A 25,708-nucleotide genomic window follows, 5' to 3' on the forward strand; every position below is an offset into this window, starting at 1 on the left:
CCAGCGGCAACTTCATTAACACTTTAGATTTGAATAGGGCCGTCGGATGATATTGAGAAATACTCTATATTCCCGTTTATATATTATGAAAATCTAAACCACAAAAATCTAATTTAAAATTAATTTTAATCTATAAACCTTCAAAACAAAATAAAAATTGAAGCTAAAATGGAAAGATGCTCGATTTTTCTATTTTGAAAAAAAAAATGCTTCATATGGAAATAACCCAAGGGGTTACGGTTGTTTTCTCTTGGAACTAATATTCGGTTGGTATATATAACGTTCGGTATCCAGCCTATTCAGCCCTTTTGCTAAATATTCGGTTCGGCCGAATATCTTTTCTTCAATAATTCCCCCAAATTGTGACTAAATTTTTATTGGTGCCTAAAATTTTCTACGTGCGATTTCTAAATAGGATGCTGAGCAGTCCACAAAATTTTCTGAATTTATGTCAGCATGTCTATTGACATACCGAAGGTGTCAATAAATTCTGGAGGAATTGGGTAAAAAATTAATTTGAACTTTTTTTTTTTTTTTCGAGGAATAAAAGTAAAAATTTTTATTTATTTTTTCCTGATTTGTTAAGCCCTAAGAACTGAATCTGTTCTTCATATACCAAATGTCTTTGAAAAATACTGATAATACAGTAAAACCTGTCCAAGTTGGACACCTATGGCTCCATTAAAATACGTCTAGGATAGAGAGGTATCCAAGATATACATGAATGAATGAACGCCAGAAGTTTGCCACTGCACTTATCCCGTTGCCGAGATCTCTTTCAGCCGAGCTTCGTGGCAGAGTCAGGAACACTTTAGTCAAAAAAAGAAAGAAAAAAAAATTTTTCAACATATATTTTCCTCGGACAATTATTTAGGTACTGACGCGATTAACAAATTTTGTGGTGATTACAGAAGAGATGGGGGTTGGGAGTTGGAGAAAAGTTTCGGGGTTTCGTTAAGACGTATGAATGTACGCATATTAGGATGGAGGTATATTTTAAAAACAATTGTAGGGGGCCACATGCCATCTCATCTGTTATCTTACACTTACCATATTATACACACAGGATCCAAGATATACAGTAGCGCTCCAAAGTCTTGACAAATGCAATAATACTTATAGCGCCAGCTCATTTACATGCGTTGTCCTGACTATGACATGTAAAGAAGAAGGAAGATATTTATCGGCACCTGAAGATGAAATTTATTTGTTTGGCGTTAGTGAGCTTTTATTGTCTAAATTTTTGTTTTTGGGCGGATCGCGGATGTTTTGACAAATACAGTTTAATAAAATAGAGAATTAATTAATTATTATTTAATATGAATTTATGGTAGGATTATGCAGAATACATAATGAACATTCTAAAACGTATGTAAAGAATATTCGGTGGATTTTTTTCGGGAAAACGTAATTAAGGACATAAGTAAGGAGTCCAGCAGCTCACAAACGGCAAGTGATTTTGGCATTTCAAGACAGTTCATATGTTTAATGAGTTTCATATTTAATAATCCTATTTATAATTTAGTTCCATGTTTAATAATCTCGGGAACCTGTAAAAAGTAACTTGGGAATCGATTAAAATTTTTAACTGGTTAATCAAAATATTTTGATCGATTAATCGAATTTTAATCGAATATTTTCAAATGCTATTCATTCATAGCAACGCAGCGTTAGTAAATATTTTATATTGATTTGCTGTGAAAATATATTCTATTTATTTCAAACGCATCTATTCACTGAATGGATGTAAACAAACATGGAAATAGATTAAGAAATAAAGACCCCTCGCGCTTGAAGCTATTTAATATCGTTCCCCCCCCCCCCCCTTTGCCATGTTTCTGGCGAAGGGGGTGACAGTGAATGCGCAAATTTCAAGAACTCGGAAAATGACTTTTGAATGTTTACCTATGTTACTCTATGGAAGTTGTTCTCCTGTTATTCAAGTATTACGTCAGCATCGAGTTGGAAAGGGGGTTTCGGATTTGCTGACTTTTGATGACGGGGGGGGGGGGTGTTTGAAGGTTGCTTACGTCATCAACCACCCCTTTTTGAAGATATGAAATATTCTAAGCTGCTGACGAAATTTTGCTGACGGGGGAGAGGGGGTCAGTGTTTTGCTGACTTTTGCTGACAGGGGGGGGAGGGTAAAAAAAATGGCTGAAAATCTGCTTACGTAATACTTGAATGGCCCCTAAAATGTTTTGTAAAATGTGTTCCAAGAGGGGGATACACATTCGAGTTTCTGGAAAAACTTAGCAAAATAAGTGATCCCCAACCAGCTGAAAAACACAGAAGTGGAAATTCGCACATTCATGTCTCTGGTATTGAAAGGACGATATGCTGAACATGCTTGTCATATCCTGGAATTTATTAACTTGAATCTTGTCGTTTTTTTTTTAAATCAGTAATTTTAGAAATCATCACTAGTTTTCGTTGAATCGAAGCTTGTATTGGTAAATATGATAAATCATCAACTATAATTATTTAATTAACTGGACATAACTATAGTCCAGGAGGGTGAATTCGAATGGTAATGTGTTGGTTTTGTTCGTCGGTACGTGTGAAAAAAGCCAACATTACAAGACTAAAAATGTTATGAATGTTTCTATCTTCTTCGCACGTATTTTAATTCAATTTAATTTTCATTGCAAAATATACGTGTAGTGCGCGTATCATGCACGGGTAAAAACAATTAACTGGTTCAATGAAGAGAAGATATATGAATACATTATAGTGAATGTATAATCACCGGTAAAAGTGATAAATGTAATGAAATTTGACCGGACTTTATATCGAGACGGCATAACCACCGGTGTATCACTTTTACACACAGTAATATATATATTTTTACACTGAAATGTATAGGAACGAATTGCGACGATTAAGTTAAACGTCGTATGAATGTAAAAGTCGTATAAATGAGGTTCCACTGTATGCTGTACTTCCTCATTAGCGTACACTCCCCGGCAGAAGTGAAAATTTCAGATCCCATGGATGTCTGTTATCGAGAGGTTTACAGTTATCCGGCGGATACGAAATCGGACACGATCTCAGGAGCAAACCTCAGGTGCTTCAGCGAGTACCGCAGTGCTCTTCCGAGCTGCGGTGCGAATCCTTGTTCCAAGCTAGGTCTGTATTCCCTCGGCACGCACGCATTTTATAATTTATCGGTCATTATCCGTGACATTTTTGATTATTCCATTGAATCTTCGCATACCCTCGTGAAACACTTGTTTGGATGTAAAAGAGAGCATCGAGAAGGGCTTGAAACTCAGAAGCTGCCGAATTTAGTTTCCCAGAGCCAGCGGGGTGCTATGGGTGATGGAAAAGGTTACTGGCACACGGCCGAAGTCAGAAATTTATTTCGGAGGAGGGACCTCTGACATTTCGGGAGAGGGATAAAAGTGAGAGGACATTAGATTTAAGCATGTATGTCATTCCATACAGGGGCGCACGCAGGATCGACCTTTGGAGGGGAGGCGCAAAAATTTTGTGTTGCCTCCCTTCAAAAAGCATTTAAATCAACAGAACTCGGTTAATATTGCATGTAAAGGGGATAATTCAATTTTTTCACCGAAACGCCCCCCCCTCCCGTACGCCTCTGGTTCCGTGTAAATCAGTGATTTTACAACATTTTTTGGGGAAGACCGGATTCTCCCCCCCCCCCCCCCCGGTACAACCTTTGTTACTGGTCAAGGCAAGTACGAAACGAACTTAACTGTGATTGAACGGAAGCTTTCTATCAGTTAACTAAGACTGCATTGTTACAGGTTGATTCTATGCACAGTCGATTTTTATGAATTGTAATGTTGATCATAACAGCTGCGCTAACATCCATCCAGGGTAGTTCCCACGTGTTCAGACAGCCCTGACTGTAAATCTTCCATTTGTACTTGTAGAGCCTGGCGATAACAAAGTAAAAGTGTTTGTCTTCGTCGTCGAATGGCCTATCATATTGCTCTTGCTGATTGGAATCCTATTCTAGGTTGCTTGTAGAATTTTCGTTGAAACTCACGGTATCGTGATAACAATGCGAAATAACAAGTGCCAAAGCCGATAAGAGAGGTATTTTTGGATGCGCCCCCTTTTGTACATCGCTGAGCATTAGGAATATCTCTCAGGAACACAAAATGGAGAAATTTGGCAATATTTTTCCTTCTGATAAAAAATTCAAAGAAAAAAAAGTTACAGATATACCTTTGTATCATATGAAATATGCATTGCGAACTCTAAAGGTTGGAAAAAAACCATAAAATTGACGTGATCCTATCCATAGACTCAAACTTGTATTGTATTGGGTTAATAGGGTTGAGCCCCTCCAGGGTTGTTTGCCTCCCCCCCCCCCCAATGTATATGTGTATATTTTCCACTATCTTCATAATGGCTATAGAACTATTGGGTACGAGCTCTCACAATATTTAGTTACAATAACTTTATGCCTATGGACATATCATGGATTATGGAAGTGAAGTACAATGAGATTGCAATTAACCCATTGAAATATATTGCCCACAAAGTATCCAAGAGAAGTAATCACTACTAATACATGTACGCATGTACGTACAACAGTTGTCAGACTTTTATCACTTGCCTATTCGTGCTACTTCTGTGGCTTCCCCAGACAAGTTCAAGTTCGGTAGATATTGTTCACTACCCACTTCAATGCATAAATAAAGGTACACACATCAATATTTCCAGCTTTTCGCGACGCCCCTAGGAGCCACGACTCACACTTTGAGAAGTACTGCCCTAATACGTAGAAGGCTCGACGTTAAAATTAAGCTCATCAGCTAAAATGGCAAGTATTAGAAATGGCCAGACTTAGGCAGGTGCGAATGGTACGGCCGCACCGGGCCGGAAAATTTTAGGGCCCCAAAATGAGATAAAATCCTATTATCGTACTTTGACTTTAACGTTCTTAACGTTTGACTTAACGTTAACAAAGCAAATAGCATAAAATTCTGTCCAAGACCCATGCCCCCCACACTAGGGTGGGACTGACAGTGCTTCAGCCCGGGAAGATTCTTATCACTTTTTGTTTTTTCATACTATAAATTCAATATGGTGGTATCAGTCAGACCCTATGGGCCTAGGAGCTCTGCTTGGCTGTGCCAAGGACTCTCTGGCGTAAGGTTTCCACAGAACTCCACCCCCTCTTAAGCCAGGAGAATAATGAATGACCCGGGCAGTGGACCAGAGGGTAGGGGGCAATAAATTCTCCTTTAAAAATTACTCAAAATTACACGCGGAAGTAATGCCTACCTCTTGCCGGGCTGATAGAGTAGTAGTGGCCCTGGGGGTAGATAATCACTTTTCCAGTCCCGACAGCCCTCCCCCCTCCCAACCTATAAGTGCCTAGCGGCACACTTGCAATTGTTTAGCTAAGCAGCGGGCACTATCGTCTAAATTTATTGCCGAATGTTTTTTTATGACCATGAAATACTGTAGTAGTTTGATATTCATTCTCGTGTGGCAATCTAAACCTGGCGTGCACCAGGGTGTTCATGGGCCTGGGATTGGGACACCCCGTTTTAGAAGACCGCAAACACGTTTCTGCGCCGGACCACTAAATACTTAAGCCTGTCACTGAGAAATGGCCAGTATCAAAACACGAAATATGGTACAATGAAAGCCAACATAGTGAAAAAAATTTTGCCACTAAAAGCATTAATCCACAAAAAATTTTTAAACGGGTGAGAGAATGCTCGTCGTCAAACAAGAAACTCTAAATTTTATTTTGCTGTATTTCATCGTATACTTTGTTTACTTCCGGCTGTTTATGTTGAGAGATATAGAGCATGTCCGATCCCGTGGTATCCGTTACCGAGAGTTTCCGCTGTATCTGAGTCCCTGTTATCATAATTTAATTATGCAAATTGCGTCCTTCCCGATTCTAGTGAAGATTATGAAAGAAAGTTTCGTTGGAGTGTTACAGTAAAACCCCTCTTAACGGACACCCCTCAGTTGCGGTCACTCCTCTTTTTCGGCCAAATAATATTTCCCCTCTTGTATAATAAAAGTATGCATTTCAAACCCCTCATTAACAGTCACCCCCTTTAGGGTAACCGTTAACGATAGAAGGGACGCATGTTTTTGTCCCGCCCGTGTCCGCAAAACAGAGATTTTACAGTAATAAAACAACAGACAAGCATTATCTCAAAATATGATGAATTCTAATTCTAGCCATCTCCTGGGAAGTCGGCATGAATGCGAAAGCAAAAGCGATAAAGAATGTGCCGTTATATCTGAGTTCGTTGTGCTTTCATCCAGTTATAAGCAAGGTTATGTTACCATTACTGTCCCAAATTGTTTGCACAACAGATATCGCCGCAACCGTTGACTTTGGAAATATACACTGCTCAAAACAATTAGGGGAGCACATGGTTTTAACAAAATTACGCAAAGATGTATACCGATAAGTAACATAAAATGAATCATCCATGATTTAAAGCCTAGCACGAAACGGAAGAAGAAAACTTCATATGCAAATCAAAGTTCATGACGTCAAAAACCAGAAAAAGGAGATAAGGGCAGAAATCGGGATGTTGCAGAAACGTCAGTTTTACTGCTGTACTTTCAGCTGTACTGCTGCGAATTTCACAACTGTGAAATTCGATTGCGCAGTATTTTTTTTTGAGACAAGGTGACTTGAGGATGTCTCAACAACGTGATTTACCGGAATCCATGGCATGGCGTGTTATAGGCAGACTGGAATCCGGGCAAACACGACGTAGTGTCGCGGACGCTGTTGGAGTCGCCAGAAGTGTTGTTGCAAGGCTGTGGAATCGATTCCAAGAAACAGGAAATGTTAGACGTCGACCAGGGCAAGGTCGGCCATGCGCCACTACAGCAACTGATGACCGGTATATACGGTTAACAGCCAGTCGAAACAGAACAGAGAATGCTAAGCAGCTGTTAAGACGGTTGCTCTTGGCAACAGGACGAAGGGTGTCCAGTCAAACAGTAAGTAATCGGCTTCATGAGGGAGGGCTCTATGCACGTAGGCCAATGGTCTGCATTCCGTTGACCCCACGCCACCGTGCGGCCCGAAGAAGATGGGCTGCTGAACATCGAGATTGGGAGCAACATGATTTGAGCCAAGTGCTGTTTACAGACGAGTCCCGATTCAGTCTGGAGTGTGACACCCGACGTGTTCTGGTATGGAGGGACAGGGGCACTCGAAATAACCCCGCATTCGTTCGTGAAAGGTCACAATACAGACGAGCTGGTTGGATGGTATGGGGTGGAATCAGCATAGGCAGACGTACGGACCTGCATATCATTCGGAATGGCACTTTGACGGCCCGAAGGTATGCAGACGAGATACTGCGACCTCATGTCATCCCTTACGCTGGAGCCATTGGAGATTCCTTTGTTTTCCAGGATGATAATGCCCGACCGCATAGAGCTCGTCTGGTGGAGAACATGCTTGAAGCTGAAACAATACAGCGTATGGAATGGCCAGCGTGCTCTCCTGACCTGAGCATGTTTGAGACATGCTCGGACGACGCATTGCTGCGCGACCAAGGCCGCCTGTTACTGTCCGAGACTTGCAGATTGCACTTCTTGAGGAGTGGAACAGTATTCCCTAAAGTCTGATCGATAACCTCATCGCATCCATGGCAAACAGGTGTGCAGCAGTCTTAGCTGTTCGAGGAGACCACACGCCCTATTAAAACTCATGCATCATGTCTAAACAGAACTTTTTTTTTATCGTTTACATGTAACCAAATTGTTGCCCTAAATCATCTTTTCATGTTTTTTCCATATTTTCAAAGAATTAAAGCTTAATTCCAAATTTTTGTACGTCTTTTTTCTGTATCGCGCATTGATACGCGTGTACTATCCATTGTATTGTATGCCAATACGTGGCTGTCTCGCACGGTTTTCTTCACTTTTTTGGTTGCTCCCCTAATTGTTTTGAGCAGTGTACTTTGAATTACAAAAAGTTTTCGAATGACGTGCAGTTACTTAAAATCTCGGAATTTGTTTGAGGGGTCGTATACATTGCAGAATAAAGAAATTATAACTTTTTATAAAGTCTCCGTGTGCTCAAAAACCAAATTATATTATTAAAAGTTATTGCCCTGTCTGTTCTAAGGGTCACAAAAACAGTTCCACGTTTCCAAGTGCAGTATTCGCTGAGATATTTGAATTCAAAAATTGGAGAAAAGGGGGGAAAGAACACTACAATGTTTAGTAAGTTTATGCTGTTCCCCCTCCCCCCCAATTTTGCCCCAATTTCACCAAAATACCTCTGTGCTGTGAATATTGCTTGCAACAACCTTTTAATTGGGTTTTTGAGCACACGGGGACTGTATAAAAGTTAGTACCTTTATTTTTTCATTTATGCGACTTCTCAAACAAATTTTGAGATTTTAAGTAACAGCACATCATTTGAAAACTTTTTTTGTTATTGAAAGTATGTAAATGAAAGTCAACGGCTACAGAGATACGTGTGGTGGTGCTGTCGGCAAGAGTGCGTAGGTGTTGGCATTCCGGTGTTGTAAATCTGTCAGCACATCGTTTTCTTGGGTGCGCCTTTTCCTTGCCTCTCTTTCGTTGTTTTGAGGGAGAAGGCTTTCGTTTCTTTCAGAGTCAAGATGTCATTTTACTACGTGTCCGTGTATATATTCTCGTTTCTTTTCATTTGTGTATCGTAATGTGTTTCTTCAAATTAAACTTTATATTTAGCCGTTATCTGGAATCAAACCATTTAATGGAGTCAAAATCATAATGGTAATCACAACTGGTGACTATATACTGTAGGTAACCATATACGGAGTTGGTTTTCTGTGGTTCCAATTTTGAGGCGCGAATGCAAGCCGATTTCCCCGTCAAAAAGTCTCGCCGCAGAGAGCAACAAGCCTACACAACGGTGCGATTATTCAATCATCACACTTCACTCATAGTTAGAAAAATTGATAGCATGTAACAAGCATTGCACAGAAACAGAATTTACGGTTAGGCGCAACATGTATACGCACATTCTAACCATGGGTGGAGATGTGGGGGGAGCAATGCTCCCTTCCCTCAGTATCAAAGGTGGATTCATTTGATCTAATGTATATATATGAATTGACATCATTATTGTGCCCCCTCCCCAGACTGACTTCCAAGTCTATCACTCCGCCTATAATTCCAACATAAATATACCAATTCGTTAGAAGTTCCGCAGAGGAACATGAACAAAGTGCTTGTATGGTTTAGTAGTAGTGGTTACAGAGATATCCGTTGTGCAAACAATTTGAGATACTCTGTATGGGCATCAGTGTGGACTGCCAATTAATGTCGTTAAAGCCGAGGTCGTTATAACCGAGTTTGAATGTATTTTTTTGCACCTGAAGTATGATTTTTTGTTTATATAGAAAGACATTGTTATATTTTTATGTCACTTTTCAGAAGCTTAGGGCTGAAAGAAGCCATTACTTTCGAAATAAAGTATCTAGACCAAGCATAGACATAAGATTAACTTAATATTAACTTTCATTAATTATAATGGTTTATTATAAATTTATCTATGGGACCAAGGGAAAATTTTCTCTAGGACTATTATTTCTTTATTCGGCCAGATTAAGGTATAGACCAGATTAAAGTAGTCTCGTGGTAAAAAAAAATGGTCCCCAATCTTGTGCCTTGGTTTGGCACCCGTGAAAAACCAAATTGCTATGTCAAATACAATAAAAGCTCTCTTTTCACAGACGGGACAAAAAATTCGTCCGTAAAAGAAGGGTGGCCGTTAATAAGGAGTTTGAAATGCATACTTTTATTGCACAAGAGGCAATTAGTATTTGATCGTAAAAGAGGAGTGACCGCATCTGAGGGGTGGCCGTTAAGGGGGTTTCTACTGTATATTGCTTTAAAACATTTTGATTCGTTATTTATATTTCAATTTATTTTCTAGTTTGTTATTGATGTTTTGGAATCGGTTAATTTTACATTTTATGACTTTTATTTTTTGATGAATTGAAAACTTTTTTTTGTTATTTTAAAATTTATTTTTTACATATTTCATAAATTTTTTTTTGTCTTTCATATAATTTCAGTGTCTGTGATTTCTATGCAATTAAAAAAAATTAATTACACATATTTATTGCAACTTAACGTTATGAATTATATTTTTTTATGAATCGCGATTGTTTATTATGACGAAAAATTATATTGATTTAGTTTATTCTACTCCGTTAATTTTCTTATTTTCCGTGACTTTCTTTAATATTGTAAATTTAGAATTTTTCTTACGTTAATATTTTTTTCATAGTTTATTCCTTGATAAAAATTAGTTCATTTTCAATAATTTAGCTGAATTATTATTTAAATTTAAAATTTATGAGATAATTGCATACTAGTAAAATTGCTAAGTAGAGTGAGACCCAAATTCTATGTAAACTTTTTTGAGGGGATTTTTCCCTTTCCAAAAAGTTTTTTATTTCATTACATTTTGATTATATATAATACAGAAAATATATACTGAACAGAAGATATCGATATCTTTCCAATCCTTGTTCTCAGGGATTGGAAAGATTCATAGATAATGATCAATTTGTGTAATTATTCCCAGATCCTCTAAAATTTAGGACAAGAATTTAGGTCAGGATTTTTTCAGGGGCCCGTCTTTTTATTAGAATTCACCGGGAATTTTTAGTTAATTTGATTACTTAATCATAAAATAATATTTTTTCCAGTGCTGGAGCGAGTCCTATCAGCCCTTTTCCTTGTGAATATTTGTATAATAGGGTAACAAAAGATTGAAGATTATTTTGTTAACTATCGAAACAGATTCATGCTCTCTTTCTGAAGAAAAGCGGGAAATTCCCTTCGCGAGTTTTCTTTGCATCATTGCAAGCGCGCGCACTATATTTCAAGGTCGTCATTGTATAAAAGAATAGAAGCTGATTACTTGTAAGATAAGGAAAGAGTAGAGCAGATATACATATATATATATATAATTGCAACACTCGATGAGTTATAGGAATGCTTTTGAAATTCTTTGGTCGAAATAAAATTCTCTTGAAAATTTTCATAAATTTTACTTTATGTATAATGAGAAATTTACTTTTCCTCGAAAAATTCTCGATCTTGAAGAATTTCAATTTTATGAATAATTTGAGCGTAGAATTCTTAGAATTTTTTTTTTTTTTTTTTTTGGAAAGGTTGTGAATATTTGAAGTTGCTCATTTTGTACATTTCAAAATTAATTTTATTTATTACAATTTTTCAACTAATTTATAAAAATTTTACGGTCCGTGTCCAAAGTCGTCTTTATAGATTTAGACCCGCTTACTACACTGGATATACCGTATATGCTGTATATTATACAGAATACGAAAAGGATCCTCTTAAACTCTTGTTAAACCCCCCTCTTCACGAACACCCCTCAGATGCGGTCACCTCTTTTATTGCCAACTTCCCTGTGTATAATAAAAGTATGCATTTCTAATCCCCCTGATTAACGATCACCCCTGCGATCACCCCAACGATGCAAATTTTTGTAATATATTTTTATTCAATTTTTTCATTTTTGTTATTATTTTTTTGTGTATACAGTGGATACCGATTATAACGTTCCCAACTTAGATCGTTTTCCAACTACGACTCATTTTCGTGGTCCCAGCTTTAACAAGTTCTCACTGGTGTTTCCGCTTAGAGCGTTTTTGATGACAGTTTTTTGGAAAACATTATAAGCGGGATCCACTGTATTTATATTTTAAAGTCAGATGTTTTCCATTCCTTTCGAATTTTTAAATTTTTTTTTGTAGTTTTTCTTTGGATAATACCACTTTAACATTTTATTCAAAAATCCTATTTTTTATTAACATTTTTTTTATATTTTTCTTAGTTCGATTTATTTATTTTTAAACTTTATTTAAAAGCAAAATTTTTGTTCATTTTTTTAATTTCTCAATTTTTTCTTTTTTTTTTAAATTACATTATTTTTTTTCGAATTCATTTGCTCATCTTTTCTTCTTTCTAAGGATTTTATTATTTTCCAAATACTTTTCAAATTTTATCATTACCTGGATTTGCAATTTTTAACTTTTTATTTCCTTTATATATTTTTTTAATTTTCAACTATTTAAGTTTTTTTAATAACACTTTTTAAGTTTTTTTAATAACACTGTTTAAATTTTTTTAATAATACTTTTTAAATTTCTTTGAATACATTTGAAAACTTTATCAACCCCCTTTTTTTCGAAAAAAAAATTAAAAAAAAAATTTTTTTGTTCATTTGTGTTTTTTTTTCATTTATCTTGATTTTTTAAATTACACACATACTGCAATTATTTTCGAATATTTGTTCTTTATTTTATTTCTGTCTTTGGCATTTTCTTTTTTCTTATACGATTTACATCAACTATGTCAAAAAATTTCTGATCGAGACTCAAGAAAAAAATTTCTCACTCGAAGAAATTAATTCGATGTACATATTCTATCAATACGTATTTTACATTGTTGTTTCATAATTTTCAAAGAATAATTGAAAGTTGTTCTTTCAAAATGACGTCCCGTATATACGGGACTGGAACGCGTATACAGGAGAGGGGAGGGTACATTGCATTGTTTTTTCCTAAATTATTGGGAGGGCTCAGCCTCTTTACAAAATTTATTAGAGGGGCTCAAATGGCCTCAGCCTGTAGGTTCCATCGCCTATGTCACCTAAGCCATTACTAGGATTTTTGTGGTGGGGGGGCAGGACGCGAACGTGATTTCATTCCCCCTCCCCATCTCCAGGATAAATTTTGATATGGAGCCGAAAACATTTGGAAAGGCGGGAATTTTCCCTCCGGTCTATCCATAAAAGCGCACGCGCAGCGAATCGATCATTCATTGGACGAGAAAAGTTCGCTACTTCTGGTATCGGTTCGTCAACAATCCATGCATACATTACAGAAGACCGAGACTTTCAACGGGAGAGCATTCGTTCTTCAGTTGTCTACGGAATACTCTCGATAAAAACAACAAAAGTTTTCCAAAAATCAACGCTCATCATTTGAAGCGTGCTCCAAGTTCTCTAGCCCGTCGATTTTATTCAATATCCAGCTGCTATCGCTACAGGTAGGAGTCGCTTGAAAAAAATCGTTTTTATTTTCGATTTCGTAGGACTTTTAAGATAAAAGTTATATTATTATTAGTATTATTATTGTTCCCTGGCTTCGCATCGTAACGGCGATAAAATTTATGAATTTTTATTAGCGTGTAATTTTATTATAACGTGCGATGTTTCGAAAAGTATCGATAATTTGTTAATTGAATTACTGAGTGATATCATGGAAGAAATGTTTGTTCGAAACTATATTTTGAGGAAAAAATTCAATTTATTCCCTATTTGTCAACTTTTCATGTCATATTTTTGACGTTCTTAGCTGTTTGATCAATCAATGACTCGGATGTCCACATTTGCGAAAAATAGAATTTAGAATAGAAAAATAGATGAAATGGAATAGAACCGATGGTGTCGCCATCTACTGTATGACATCAGATGGAAGAATATGTTGGGCGACAGTGCTGTCATCTTTTGATTTTAATACCAAGGTCGTACGTTTCTTCAGTATGGTCTTATTGTGATTGGGGGCTCTGGCAACATAATTTTTTATAGAAATCTCAAAATTGAGGTTGATATTTTTTTTTCAGCCTGATGGGGGAAGAGGGACTCTGTAATCCCACCACAACAAGCTGATCAAAAGTTAATAATATTCAGGAATATTTTTGTGAAAACAATGAAATATGTATATATAATTTCTTTTATTTTTTTTAAATAATTCTAGAGATTGAAAAAGCTTTTTTGAAGGTTGGAAACTCAAAAGGGTTTAAAAAACGATTGCTTTACATTCGCCCTCCTGTATTGTTGCTCGGAACATGCCTCTCACACCCCTGCAGCCACGAACCCCCCCCCCCCAGCCCCCAATAATTTCTGAAAAAACACACAATGCAATGTACCTTCTCTTTCCTGCGTACGTGCTTATGTCCCGTATATACGGGACGATGAGAACTTTCAGCCCCCTGCCTAATGTTTTCTTTTTTTGTCGGCGCCTCTGACTGCAGCGGGGACAGGCATAGATATATTATTATTTATCACATAGGAGCTCGGCCTCCCTCATATAATTTCTGGAGATAAGAAGACATTCAAAGTAGTCTGAGCTCCCAGATTTCAATTTATGTAATTGGGGCCGTTCAAGTATTACGTAAGCAAATTTTTAGCCATTTTTGACCCCCCCCCCCTTGTCAGCTAAATTTCGTCATCAGCTCTGCCCCTCTGAATCCTAACGCATATTGGTGGGATCAGAGACGTGCACGGGGGGGGGGGGGGGGGAGGGGGGGGGGCCGAAAATTTATTTTTTCAATGCAAAAAATATTTTTAAATTGAAATTTCGGAGGAAAATACATTTATATGTTATTATATTCAATTTTTGTTAATTTCAAAGGCATTTGAAGGCTGAGAACTCAAAATTTATCTTTAATAAATTCATTGCGACCCACCCTCTATATAAGCCATATAATGATAAATCACATGAAGACCGCGGACCAAATATGGCCCTGGAGGGGGGGGGGGGTTTCTGATGCAGCCTGCCTTCTTCAAACCTAATTTTGTAAAAATGAATGAAGCGGCACATTTACAGATCGCTTAAGTGTCCCGTGGTACAATTCCAGAACACCGTCCGTGACACATTTAGAGATCCCTTGAGTGACATGTTACGTAGATTTAGAGCACTTAAGTGACCCCCAGTGCGGTTAAACATCACTCAAGTTACCCGCGGCACATTTTCAGATTACTTAAGTGATGCGTGGCACAGTTCCAGAGCACTTAAGCGGCCCGGACACATTTAGAGATCACCAAAGTGGCTCTGTGGGGCACTTATCAATAGAAAGGGGGATGTTACTTCAAGTGCCCACAAACTATCGAAAGGTTTTTCTCGTTTTTGGCGCACCGAGTAAGATGCCATTAAAAATATTTAATATTTTCATAAAGGACGGTTGATGACGTAAGCATTATCCAAACTCCCTCCCCCACTTGTCATCAAAACTCAGCAAATCGGAAACCCCTCCCCATCGATGATGACGTAATACTTGAACGGCCCCCATTCTAGATATAAAATGAGCATAATTATTAAAGGCCATTAAAGTATTACGTAAGCAGATTCATTTTCAGCCATTATTGACCCCCTTCAGCAAAATTTCGTCAGCAGCCTTAGAATATTTCATATCTTCAAAAAAGGGTGGTTGATGAAGTAAGCAACCGTCAAACCCCCCTCACCCCTTGTCATCAAAAGTCAGCAAATCCGAACCCCCCCCCCCCCGAATGCTGACGTAATACTTGAATGACCGCTTAGAATAGCAGTAATAATCAGAATTAACAAGTAAAACCTTGCGAACTGCGTTTGTCTTCAACAGATGGCTCCCGTACAATAATCAAACGTTCATTACACTTCCTGTTCAAGTACCAAGACTAATTGTTTCAATTAGATTACTTGCTTTTTGGAATAATATACATACATACAGGGTGTCACAAATTCATTAACAGTTTGAAAATTCATAAAAATTGAAGGAATTGGTATACATGTGAATGCGGTTCATGGAAAAAGTTATTTTCACAGAGGGTGATGTTTTTTTGGTACAGGAGAAAAAAAATCAAATTTTTTGTCGATAGAAAGTGCTGCACGAAGCAAATCACAAAACCCTTGATGTTGACTGACTGAAATATGACTTAATTATGGAGTGTATTAAGCCTCCTGATCCTTATTCTACTTCAACAAAGGACGACCCCCTTGCGGGCTTGGTGAAGAATAAGTTTTGTGTGTTGAGACCGAGATCTCAAACTCTTCTGCGTCTGAAACGTTCGTAAAGGTTCAGCCGGTGAATAGTGGCTGAGGTGAAACAACTTCACCCAATAGTGCTTTATCCACCAATGTCCACATCACAATGAAAACCTTATCTAAGCGCCACTAACAGGAAAATTCAGAAATGAACTGTTAATCGCACCACCTGCATTTTACAGGACTCGAGTGATTTGTTTTCGTGCAGCTTCCTCTATCGACAAAAATGCGAACTCTGATAGGTTTTTTTCTGTACTTAAAAAACCCCTTTTGTGAGAATAACTTTTCTTTAAACCACATTCAAATTTCATGAATTTTTAAACTCTGCGAATTTATGGGACACCCTGCACCTACTGTGTATGAAGAAAAATAAAGTAGGCTACCAGACAAACACGTGTCGAGAAAGTGTAAGTCTTTTCGGTACATTTCTTTGGGCATACACAGGTGCTGTTTATTAAAGTATATGAACTATTAATTTTGTGTAGTTGAAATACACATTGACCTTTTTTTTTCTTCCTAACGTAGGATGCCAAATATCTTTCGCTTCACTGATGACTTTTTGTTGCCAGCTTTGAACGATAAGATATATGGGGCCCGCCTTAAATGGGATGAACGGGAACGCGATGTTTTTCTCGTTAAATGGCACCACAAAGGAGCCAATTCGTGGTCAGAGGAAGACACCAGGATGTTCCAGGTAAGTCCTTATAGTGAAACATAATAGCGCGTTCCGAAACCGCCGCTCCGCAAACGTTAAAAACGGCATTCCTGTTGAAATTTATCGGGCGAAAACGAACACCATGCATGCAAATATAACCTGGGGAAGAAGAAGAAATCGTGTATGCAAATCGGCGTCACAGTGAATAAAAGGCGGGAGTCAGCCCCGTTTCGCACAGCTGCCGATGCAAGCGCGCAAATGTTTTCGGATTGCGCAACCGCCTGTGGGGAAAACACTCTACGTACATTCATGCTGCCTCTGTGGTACTTGCGTTTTCAGCTCCGTAAATGGAATGCATATCTGCTTTTCCAGTATTACTAAAGTGCGCCATTATACCGTACGTTACAACTGTTAAAACGGTTGCACGCTGGAATAACTAAGCAGGCTGGCGTCCGTGCCCTTTATTCACCGGGACGCTGATTTGCATACGGTTTCTTCTTCCCCAGGTTACATTTGCATTCATGGTGTTCTTGTCTTCCCGATGAATTTCAACAGGAATGTCGTTTTAACGTTTGCATAGCGGCCGTTTCGAAACGCGCTAGCACGTTTGCGTTTCATGTTAGACCAAGCATTTTCTTTGATGACAATTGTTTGTATTGGTGTGTGTACTATATCACCTCTTAAAGAGTTTTTCCCATCTTTTTCTGAATCACCCTGTATTTTCGGTTACTATTTAGTACGATTTAAAACGATTGATTCCGGATTATTTTGTTAATTGATGTAGGATTGGGACAAAATAAAAGGACATTACAATCCAACAATACCAAATTACCTCTGCCAATCCAAGCAAAGGTTTCGTTCCGTGCTGTACAAACTGCGGGAATTCCAGGAGCTTAGCCCTGTCTACATCAACTCCAAATGCTATTACAAGAGGTATCAGTTCATGAGATCAGAAATAGGTGCGAAATTTTTCAATTTTCAATTCCGATGCAAGCGCACAAATATTTGCTGCCTATTATTTAGAAATTTTTCGAATTTTCTCATTTTTTTTTCTTAATTATAAATTTAGGTAAAGGGAAAAAAAATGGTCATTCAGTGGTACCGGACATGGAAACAGACGCTCCACCAAGTCCACCCATAGACACTCTGTATTGTGATAACGATCATCGATATTATCATTTACCATCATCCTCATCACCATCCACATTCTATCTTCTTCAAAGTCCCATCACCAAACCCGCAGTTAACGAAGAGGCCAGCATACAACCGAGTATCGATCTGGTTCAAAACCTCATCAACTTTGGTCAAGCGCCAGCATCGCAGAAGTTGGACGACACCTCAGGTGAAAGTGTCCTGGTCAAATGCGAGCCAGAATATGATGAATACATCGAGAACTTCGTAAGTATATCATCACATGTTATTGTTTTCGTTGTAAATGAATTGTCTTCTTTTGGGATGATTGAAGTGTAATCCGTCCACCACAATAATGAACTTGGCTGTACCTTTGTCGAGTCCATTCTGCTGTGGTGAGAAAATTTTAGACAAACACGGAATTCGCTAAATCGGCTGTTGTAGTTTAACCGAAGTTGAAATAATTATAGCTATGCTCTCCACCCCCACAAGGGGGGAAGGAAGAGGGCTACAGTCTTGGAACCCGGGACAATTCTCATTTTTTGTTTTCTCTTTCTATAAATTCACGATAGAAAGGTGCCCACCAAAGATCCCAGCTGAGAGGCCCTGCTGTAGGATGTGGGTGGGGGGGGGGGGCAATGACAATCCTTTTACAGCAGAGTTGTCACTGACCTTTTACGGGTGTTTCAGAAAGGATTCCCCAATGAAATAACTTGGAATGAAAGAAATGAGCTCGGTTCAGTGATGGATAAAAGGATGAAACAAAGGTACGTAGGATGGGCAGGCCTAAAATTTTAAATACACCGGGTGGCAAAATTTAATTATACAATTTTAATTAATAGATGGTGCCACAGTTGATTCATTTCACTACTTTCTTTCTGTGGAGTCGTTTGAAGGTCAGTAATAATCCTCAAACGCTATATCAGCTTGAATAGTCCATCTTTAAGGCATAAACACCCATCGCAGTAGAAGCATTTTAAGTAAGTAACTATAAACTCCACATTGCACTTTTATCATATTATTGCTAAGCGACCATTTCGAATCCGTCGTAATGTGATTTCAACTGTGTCTGGGAAGGACGATCACTCACTGTCTAGATCAGTGTTTCCCAAAGAGGGAAATATCGCCCAATAGGGGCGATGGAAGAGTCCAGGGGGGCAGTAGGTTTCCTGAGTTTATTATAGGGTCCTATGGGTTGGCTTGTTTTGGGGGGCGATCAGAGGACAAAAGTGGGCGATGGAACAAAAAGTTTGGGAACCTATGGTCTAGTCTAGATAATCATCTGTGAGGAATATTATCTCACTGTCTGAAAAACATTGCACCGAGAACATTAGCCGAAGTTCTCTAACTAATTTTACAAACCGGCTTATTATTATCATTTGAAATTCCAGGCCTGCCTAACAAACGAACTATGTACAGTAGGACCTCATTATAACGGACAGAAAAAAAAAATCGTAATAATGATGAAGTGCTTATTTTTATCTGACAAAATTCAATAAGCATTTTACATTTCCAATAAGGCATTATCGATCGTTGTGTTGTTTTGCGGGAACATGGATGCGGTGCATGACTCATACCGCTCGCCAGCCAGAAAAATTAAGATCAATGCAGCGTATACAGGGGATTCCGCCTATAACGTTTTTACAAAAACCGTCATGAGATAATGTGATCAGGAGAACGCTTCAAACAGGAAATATTAATGAGAATTAGTTGGGGGCCGTGAAAATAAGTCGTATTAATTACGAAAACGTTATAAGCGGGATCGAATGTACGTACACATCTTTTTCATTCCCACCTATGTTGAAGGCTGCTTTTTATTTGATTTATAACAAACACCTTTTATAGCTAACTACTTACTTTCAGTGATGTACACCTTGTATTTTTTTTACACCCCCTATCAGAATTATTTCTAATGAACCGGACGTTCATTAAAAAGGTCAACAGCCCGTTATAATGAGAGTAGCAACTGGGGGGGGGGGGACTCCCAGAGTCCAACGGCAGAATTAAAAAAGGGGTTTTTCTGCATTTAAAAGAGCTCTAGATTTTTTTTTTATTGAACTCAAGTAGGTACCAAAAATTAGGCCCTGCTACTCAGACAAAAAAAAGTGGGGGGGCGGGGGAGCCAAATTGAGAAAAAAACGTGCAGTTGGCTATGAATTATTATTATTGAAAACTTTCTGGCCATATTTCATTGACATTGACAGGACAAGTACAGTAGCTATTGCTAATTCGAGCAAATGGTCGCCAATTATCACCTTAAGTTGAAATTATATCTGAATCATGGCGGGTGCTACCATTTTTATCCTTCGGGGCGGTTCTCACCATTTTTTTTCATCCATTAAAAAAAGTCTCTCCAGAGCGAGAAGGTGGACCTTCAACACGATACTTATAGAAACACGAAAATTCGGGCACATGTCACTCATTTCAAATATTGAAAACAGATTGTGACACTTCTTGAAGACTAAACACGCGTAACTCTGACATCATAAATACGTTAGGACAAAAAGCATAAAAATATACATTACACGTTCCGGCATGCATCAATTCGTTAGGAATTCCTCAGAGTGACGACCTATGAGTCTATACCATCAATCACCTTGATCCGCGCTTGACCAAGTGTCATTTCATGGTAGATGGGCATTATTCGAGGGTTTGGCGAATTGAAAAAATCGGGCTCCAGTCAAATTACCTTGGAGCCAAGCATATTTCTTTCCCTCGAGAAAAACAGCCAAAATAATTTTTTAAGCACTTTTTTAAGAGGGGGGGGGGGGCCCGATCACCTTTTCCCCATGTAAGCAGCAACCCTTACAATAAGTTCCGGAATCTTCGCGTTGTCCTCAGACCTCAATTTGGTCATCACGCACAGAAAATGTTAAGCTACCTGGTAATTGTCAAGCTCTGCTTTATTTAGTAGCTGTTTTTTAATTGGCCAATCAAGAGAAAAATATTGTTAAGTGTATAATGCGATCTGTTTTTCTCGTACAGATGTCAGAGGATGAAATTTCTTCGAATCTTCTGATGCTTGGCGATTTATCGTGGGAGCAGTTGCTCTGTAACACACCTTCATCACCGATTGCAGGTAAACACATTATTAATTTAATTATGGATATTATGAATTATATTCTGTGAGTAATACTAAATACTAAATACTTAATCATCGTTAAATTTGAGATTGTAACTATCATGACAATAGAATTTTTTTTTTCACACACAATTACCAGTTTTTTTTCTATATTTTTTAAATAATTAATTGCATAATTAATATTCAATGCCAATCATTTAAAACTACCAATAATTACATTTTCAATTAAAAATATCAATTTTATTTGTAATTGTGATGAATTTTAAGAAAATTTATATCCGGCCGCCGAATATTCGCTTAAAATCACCATTCGTCCCATCCCTACTATATATATAACCCAGGGCGGCAAAATTGAGGAATGAGTGGTCAAGAAAATTAGACTAGAACAGGAGTAGGGCGGCAAAAACCTTAAATCCGCCTCTGTGGAGAGATGTTTTTAAAGTACTGTGTACACTAAAAATAGCTAAGATGCGTTTTCTTACTCTGCCTAAACTAGCCAAGATGACCCCGTCGTTTGTAAATTCCCTAACGGGTTACCCCGATTTCTCAGTTACCTGAGAAATCGGGACAAATTCCGGAATTCCTAATTAAAAACCGGAAAAAAATGAGACATTAAAAAAACCCCTTTTTTGATGGATATTAGAGTATAAAAATTGCAAACTTACAATGCATTACGAAAATATTATCACACTGTTTCTACACAAAGGTGCCAAAATGAGTCAGGGTATAGCTATGAATGTCGGACGTCCTGTATATACGGGAATGAAGGGCGTACACGTGAAGGACGGGGATTTTTTTTTTATTGCATCAAACTTTTATCAAACTTTAAACCAAAACTTTTAATTAGTTGCAGAAACAGAAATCCTTTCTTTTCGCGATCATTTTTTCTAATTTCAAGATGTTTTTCATGAAAATCTCTCTCATTCCTGCAGATTTTTTTTTTTTTCAGATTATTAATTTCATTGGAAATGTTAGCGCCTTCTATAGGCTCTATAGTCTAAGTAATTGATTAATTTACAGTTGTCGTGTGAATCGTAATATTCGATTAAGCGGGGTCTTTATGGGATAAATTTTGGTTTCAGAGGATTTTATCCATTATCCAATTAAGCGAGATGGACTATTTGTATATCATACTATTTCATTCGATCTTTGATTGCGCAAAGAAAAACCGGGACAAATAGGTGTCTTGAAAGCCTTTTTCAGTACAGTGAATTTAGTACGAAAAACCGGGACATCTGGCCACCCAGGGAATGGGGTTTCTCTCTTCTCGCGGTAGACGTTAGTTTTTCGAATTAAACACCAAAAATTCATCTCGATTTTTATTTTTCCATAGGTGATCCTGAAGAAATGAATTTCCCATCATTATCATAAACCTGAAGACCGACATATTTGTATTACACAAGAACATTTTAGTCATTTTTTTTTAACATGTGATTTCTCTCTGTATTGATTTGTGTTATTTTCGTAAAAGATATGTGTACATATTTTAGATCGTGGATCTATAGACGCCGTATGTAATTCGTGCTTGTAAAATGTTAATTCAATGTTGTTAATTGTGCACGTTCATACATGTGACGCCTTATATTTTCTTGTCTGATTTTGCGTAATAAAAGAGAAGATTTTCATTCTTTTAAGTTTTTCTTACGGAACAGGTGTTTGCCTCAATTAATGTGACACATACACCTTTGTACGAGAAAAAGTTCCCTAACTGTAACTTTATGGGGGAAAAAAATTAGTCACGATTAGTGCTTACGACCCATAGGACACTAATCTGTCAAAGAGATTTTCATTTATTACCCCTTGAAGAACCCGAATAGTAGTTCCTAACCAGGGGGTTCTTGGAGATTCCGGGAGAAGGGGGAGGGTCTGGGAGCTTGTATGAGAAAACCCATTAACTCATTGTTTTTGCATTAGTATATACTGAATATTGTTTTGCTGGGCTTTATTCTGGGCAAATCCCAGATGTCATGGCGGCTAAAAAAAATTGACATTGGCACCTAATATTTTTTATGTCCTTTGACCGAATCGATATCTTATGGCATTTCAAAATTATGTCAATTGCGTCTGCTGGCATGGAAGGGGGTCCCCAAGTCCTGGAACAAGTAAAAAATACACTTTTATGAACAAATTTTGTCAATAAAAAAATGCTTGGCATCTACATTTTTTTTTCTGATTTTTTCAAGTTCTGTTATTTCGTAAAGTTATCGCTCGCCCTCGTCTAATTGATACGACAGGTCCGTGAAACACAAAAGGTTAAGAAACCCAGTCTTATGTAGACGGGCCAGGCACAGCTCTATGGCGGACGTCGAATCCGAGTTGAGAGGGTGAAAAAAGCTTTGTCGATCACAAAAAAAAGACGTAGAAAATTTTTCTCGAGCCGCTCCTGCCTGGCGTGCATTAATATTTTCAGAAACTTGGCAAAATTTTTGTTGGAAAACTTTCACAAGCGATATTTAGTATTACAGCATGCAACGAGCAAAGGAGTATTTACGAAAGGGTGGTTATGCGGGCCACATCCGAGGACAAGTTCGGAAGGGCGGCAAAATTTGAATAGCCCGCAGGTAGCAAAGCCACCTCTGGGTACGAGTGTCAAATGTTGGTCATCCTTGTTCTTAAATTCATGGTGCCTCATCCCCCCCCCCCCCCGGCTCGGATCTTTGGCAGTATTTCACTCCCGCAAATTTGTACACATCGAAATATTATTGAAGAGAAAGCGTGAGTGAATAAATAAGCACAGGTAAATACAATACTTTTCAGTGTTGAAATGCTGTTCAACTCTGCTATTCAATGCTCAATTCATCTCAACCGACCCCATTTCGTAAGCTCCCAAAAAGTGCACCTATATCTAGTTTAGAAGCTAGGTCTGAAAAAAAATTTAGGTTCCTTCTCTTTTTTTTTTTTGTTACGGAGCTTTTCACTCTTTATCAACATTTTTCCAATTGACTTCTCTTTCTTCAGTCGAATCCCCAGAACAAGTTTGGATTCCTTGTTCATCTTGCGACAAATGCATCTCTTTCATCCAACACCATACTAGGAGACTCTAGTGTGGTGTTTCGGAATGTGTTCTGAATGCCCATTTCTATATACATACCTATATCTGTTCTACAACGCAGTTTCTCTAGCGGAATTCCTTTCCTTTCCCCCCCATCCCGTTTTCGGAATGGTGTGCCCTCACTCCCGTGTCCTTTTCTACGCACCGCACTACGTCTCTGGTCACATGGTCACAAACGCATGAACTCAGGGGCTGTTACTTCGCTAGAAAATTTTGCAGTAACGTATAAATAAAAAAAACGTACGTAGGAAAACCTTATCTTTATACTACGCGGGCATAGGCGTACGCAGAATTTCTGAGGGGAGGGGTTCAAAAATCTTTTTCATCTGAAGGGGTGGGGTGTTTACGTTTTTTCCTGGAAAATAACACCATAATTTCGGCTTTTGGGGGGGGGGGGGGTTAGAATCCCAAAAACCCTTCTCTGCGTACGCCAATGTAAGCGTGTATAGGCAACATAACGCGGAGAATCACGATTTTAAAAACCAAGAAATGAGAGAGGAAAGCAATTCTTGAATTTTCAATAAATAAATTTTGGCTTGGATTAAGAATAAATATCAATTTATTAATTTTCGTGTTTTCTGAGAAAAGTGTGCAGAACCACATTTGTGATACTTGACTGAATCAGATTTTTTTTCTTCAAATTATTTTTAGTAAATTTCATGTAGAATTTTAATAGGTTATATGATATATATGTGCTCAGTTAACCCTTTGAAGGGCAGACATTTGTTTAAAACCCATAGTAAAAAAATGTAAAAAATAATTTTGTATTTGCTCACAAAAGCATGGCACATATAAAAAAGTGTAAATTTATCAATATTTCGTTAAGTAGTGGAAAATCAAATATTTGTTTAAATTGGCGAATTTCTCATTTAGGGGTCATTCAAGTATTACGTCAGCATCGATGGAAGGGGGTTCCGATTTGCTGACTTTCGATGACAAGGGGGACGGGGTTTGGATGATGCTTACGTCATCAACCATTCTTTATGAAATATTCTTAATGGCATCTTACTCGGTGCGCCAAAAACGAGAAAAAGTTTCGCTATTTTGTGGGCACCTGAACTAACATTCTCCCTAATGATAAATCATACAGAGCCACTTCGCGGATCCTTCAAGTGCTCAGGAAATGTGTCCGGGCCGCTTAAGTGCTGTGGAACTATGCAACGCATCACACAAGTGATCCGTAATTATACCACGGATCACTTAAGTTATCTGGGAATGTTCCACGGGTAACGTGATGTACAACCGCACTGGGGGGGGGGGGCACTTAAGTGCTCTAAAATTGTGCCACAAGTCACTCAAGGGATCTTTAACTCTCTCTCTCTTCACGGATCATTTAAGTGTTCTGGAAGTGTGCCACGGGCCACCCAAATCTGGAATTGGGCCTCGGGTCATTTAAGCGATCTGTAAATGTGCCGCTTAGCTCATTTTTGCAAAATTGGGTTTGAGGGGCAAGCCACATCAGATAACCTTCAGGGCCACAATTGGTCCGCGGGTCAAGGGTTTACCATGCATGGCTTAAAGGGTGGGTCGCTGAATTTCTTAAAGAGAAATTTTGAGTTCTTACCCTTCAAATGGCATTGAAATTAACAGAAATCGATTATAACAACATATAAAGGCATTTTCTTTCGAGAGAAATTTAAATAAAAAAAAAAGTTTTTATATCAATTTTTTTTTTCCGTCTAAGGAGGGAGGCGCACGAGCCCCCTATGCCACCACCCCCACCCCCCCCCCCCAAGTACGTTTCTGATCCCACCAAAATGCGTGAGGAGGTGGGGCAGTGCTGACGAAATTTTGCTGATAAGGGGGAGAGGGGGGTCAGAGTTTTCTGACTTTTGCTGACAAGGAAGGGGGGAGGGGTCGAAAATGGCTAAAAATTTACTTTTTTAAATACTAAATATTACTAGTTAATACTTGAACAGTTCCTTATTTACGAAATACGTACATAAATACGAAATTTATGTGTTAATTATAGGCTG

The 25,708-nt window shown here is 38.1% G+C and overlaps 1 protein-coding gene across 2 annotated transcripts in view; it reads left to right on the forward strand.

Moving 5' to 3' along the window:
- Positions 1–22,411, forward strand: part of LOC149064463 (uncharacterized) — a 52,657-nt gene extending 30,246 nt beyond the window's left edge. Inside the window, exons 3-7 of one of the 2 annotated variants that reach the window (XM_089255085.1) lie at positions 16,338–16,506; positions 17,252–17,426; positions 17,537–17,865; positions 20,584–20,677; positions 22,014–22,408. In XM_089255085.1, the coding sequence (XP_089111211.1) occupies positions 16,339–16,506; positions 17,252–17,426; positions 17,537–17,865; positions 20,584–20,677; positions 22,014–22,051 (804 nt within the window). In that variant the 5' untranslated portion in view covers position 16,338 and the 3' untranslated portion in view covers positions 22,052–22,408. Of the gene's footprint in view, positions 1–16,337; positions 16,507–17,251; positions 17,427–17,536; positions 17,866–20,583; positions 20,678–22,013 lie in introns of both variants that reach the window. The other variant, XM_089255084.1, reaches the window with a different exon arrangement.
- The last annotated feature ends 3,297 nt before the right edge of the window (positions 22,412–25,708 follow it).

This window comes from Pholcus phalangioides, unplaced genomic scaffold (genome assembly GCF_987345545.1).
Source record: "Pholcus phalangioides strain wild (caught in Gottingen) unplaced genomic scaffold, Ppha-v1.0 ptg000042l_1, whole genome shotgun sequence".
NCBI classification, from domain to species: Eukaryota; Metazoa; Arthropoda; class Arachnida; order Araneae; family Pholcidae; genus Pholcus; species Pholcus phalangioides.